The 3,186-nt window shown below is 47.0% G+C and overlaps 1 protein-coding gene across 1 annotated transcript in view; it reads right to left on the bottom strand.

Moving 5' to 3' along the window:
* The window catches only part of PROM1 (prominin 1), a 139,793-nt gene that overhangs the window by 29,555 nt on the left and 107,052 nt on the right, over nt 1-3,186 (bottom strand). The window contains exon 12 of the mRNA XM_042782209.1: nt 1,226-1,349. Coding sequence (XP_042638143.1) covers nt 1,226-1,349 — 124 coding nt within the window. The remainder of the gene's footprint in view (nt 1-1,225; nt 1,350-3,186) is intronic.

Raw genomic sequence — 3,186 nt, 5'->3', positions numbered from 1 at the left:
TTCTTCCAGATTGTCCTTGGAATATCATTGCAAGCAGGCCACACCCCTAGGGAAACTCCCCTTGGGCAGACCGGCTACTCAGAACTCAGTCATCTGATCCCATCATGGGAACAACCACCCACAACTGGGGTCCAGCCAAGTTGACATACAGCTCCAACTATCACAGGGGTTTTTGTTTAGAGTGCACTGCATGTATGTTAATGGTGGTAAGATAATTTTGGAAAAAAATTATAACAACACTCACTGCTATTGAGTCGATTCCGACTCATGGCAACCCTCATTGGGTTTCCAAAGCTGTAAATCTTTACAGAAGCACATTGACTCATCTTTCTTCCACGGAGCGGCTGGTGGGTTCAAACCACGAACCTTCTGGTTAGCAGCCAAATGCCTTAACCACGACACCATCAGAGCTCCTTAAGATAGAAAGAATGGTTGTAGAACTTGAAGAATGTAACCAGTATTACGGAATTATACATGTAGACGTTGATGAAGTACTGTATGTTTTGTTGTGTGTATATTAGCATAATAATAACAAAACTGCTCATCTTTTTATTTTCTATTCTTGAAGAAATATACAAGATGGGGGTATGATAGTTAAGGTTATGTGTCAACTTGGTTGGGCCTGGTTGAGCGGCTGGGCAACTGGATGTAGTTATTCTCTGTGGTGAGACTGGCAATCAACTCCATGGTGGAATCTCCTGGATCAGCTGAGTAGCTGCTTTACAGACGTGGTCTGCTTCCAGTGTATAAGCAGCAGCTTTGAGGAAGGTCTGCAGCTTTTGGCACTCTTGAATCCGGCATGAAGCCAAGTCATTGTTCAGTAGCCTGCCATGTTGTCTGCCGATCTTGGGTCTCTTAACGGTCTTGAATCAATGGCCTGCCATGTGGTTTAGTATTATCAGGACTATTCCTTTTTACTTGTTGACTTTGGGCTTGTCAGCCTCAGCAGCCAGCAGCTGCCTGAGTGAAGAAACCTCCAGCTTCTCGTGGGCCGAGACCAAGAGGCAGAGCTGAAGCCCAAGGTTGAGGGGCTTTCACCCAGCCCCTAGAGCCTGGCATTTGAACTCGGACTTCTAGCCTCCAAAACTGTAAGAGAATAAGCTCCTATTTGTGAAAGCCATTCCACCTGTGGTATTTCTCTTAGAGCAGCACTAGGTAACCAAAACAGAAGGATTCAAGGTTTCCACCCAAGTCCTTTAATATTTGTGACAAGAAATATATTTACCTGGAATAACTTCCTGTTTTCATAAGGTTCACAGACTAGTTTTTCAACATTCCCACCAATGACAAAAGTAAGAACCACGATAGTCATCAATATCCAGCAGAAGAGGAAACTTATTCCAACTCCACTGGAAAAAAGGAAAAGAAAGTTAATTGGACAAGGAATTATTCAATTACACAAAGGCCAACATGGCTTTTCATGTGCTTGTTGGCCATCTGAATACCCTCTTTGGTGAAATGTCTGGTGAAGTCCTCTGCCCATTTTTTCATTGGGTTGCTCATCCTTTTGTTAAGTTACTAGTGCTTACTTTTCTGCCTGCTAAATGTATAAATGGGCCTGGAATCTGTAGCTTTTTGCAGGTGAAACAGGTGAGCTCTCCCCAGCACTGAACATAGAAAGTGTTAAGCTCAGTGATCTTTCAGTCCTTGGTATACACTTATTGAATCCCTGCAAGGGTTAATTCCCACTCTACGTGCAGACCTGCACAGCAGTTCAGAGCATGAGCTCTGGGGTCAGCTGAGTGAAGCAGTGCTTCCTGCAAAGGATACAGTGGGTAAGAAGGTTCTGAGGTAAGAAATGTACACTGAGAGTCTGCAAGAGGCCAATATGGCTCAAGCACAGCAGAGGAGATATGGTGGAGACAGGTGTGAATGCTGGAGGGAAGGTGGTAGAGGGAAGAGGGATGGTGGAGGGATACCAGAGAAAACCCTGAATGGTGGCGAGATGGTGGAGGGACGCTAGAGAGCTGTGCACTGCGAGGCTGGTGGAGAGACTCGTGAATGGTGGAGCGATAGCAGGGAGAGCCATGAATGGTGCGGGATCCTGGAGGGATGGAGGGGTGATGCAGAGAGAGGTGCAGATGGCAAAAGGATGGCAGAAAGAGCTGTGAATGGCAGAGAGATGGCACAGAGAGCCATGGATGGTGGAGGGATACTGGACGGATGGTGGGGTGATGGCAGAGAGAGCTGTCAATGGCAGAGAGATGGCAGAGAGAGCCACGGATGCTGGAGGGATGGCAGAGGGACGGTAGAGGATGGTGGAGGGAGGATGGCGGAGAGAGCCGTGGATGTGGAAAGATGGAGTGAGCTATGAATGAGAGATCATCTGAGGCACCTCTGGATGAACTAAAACCACCAACCTCTCAGCAACTGAATGTATCACCCTTTTGCACCACCCAAGGACTGCCAGATGCTCCCTAGAGCCCAGAAGACACAGAATCAGCAAGGAGCTAAGGCCTTCTCCTGTCCTTCCTTGCAGGCCTTTCATTAGCATCCTTTTGGAAGATACGGACCCTTGCTTGGCTTTTAAAGATAACATGATCTTCATGAGCCCGTGCCACCATTTGTAAAGGGCTGGTGGTATTTCAGTTGCAGTGAAAGAAATATGCTTTCTAGTTCTTATGAGCAAGTAAGCCGTTTTAAAGAAGAGACTGCATTCTTCTAATTAGTCTCGTTAGCCTGACAATACTTGCATGCTTCTCCCCCTTTGCAATTCTCCAGCAGTTTACCAGAGGTCTCCAGAGATGGGGAATTCTGACAAGCATGCCAAACCTGCCGGGGCGGAGTGGTAGGGTCCAACCATGAAGAAATCAGAGTGACCCTAAGTCTGCAGACCACCTGAAATGAACCTGATGTACCAGAGTTGCCAGCTTCTTCCCCACTGCTGAAGTCCTACAGCCTCCAGGCCACAGGTTTCCACGTGATTTTGTCTCTCTAAACCCATGGCCATTGGGTCGCTTCTGACTCACAGAGACCCCAGAGAACACAGAACTGCCCCCTTAGAGTTAGGCTGTGAATCTTTACAGAAGCAGACTGACTCATCTTTCTCCTGTGGAGTGGCTGGTGGGTCTGTACCATTGACTTTTTGATTAGTAGCCGAATGCCTTAACCACTGCACCACCTGAGCTTTTTTTTTTTTTTTTTGTCTCTCTAGCTGGCATGGGCCTAAGGCATTTGACTGCTAAC

The sequence above is a fragment of the Orycteropus afer genome, unplaced genomic scaffold, assembly GCF_000298275.1.
Source record: "Orycteropus afer afer isolate SDZICR_OR568_19922 unplaced genomic scaffold, OryAfe1.0 scaffold00262, whole genome shotgun sequence".
Classification (NCBI taxonomy): Eukaryota; Metazoa; Chordata; class Mammalia; order Tubulidentata; family Orycteropodidae; genus Orycteropus; species Orycteropus afer.
This window is presented reverse-complemented; position numbering and strand designations above follow the sequence as displayed.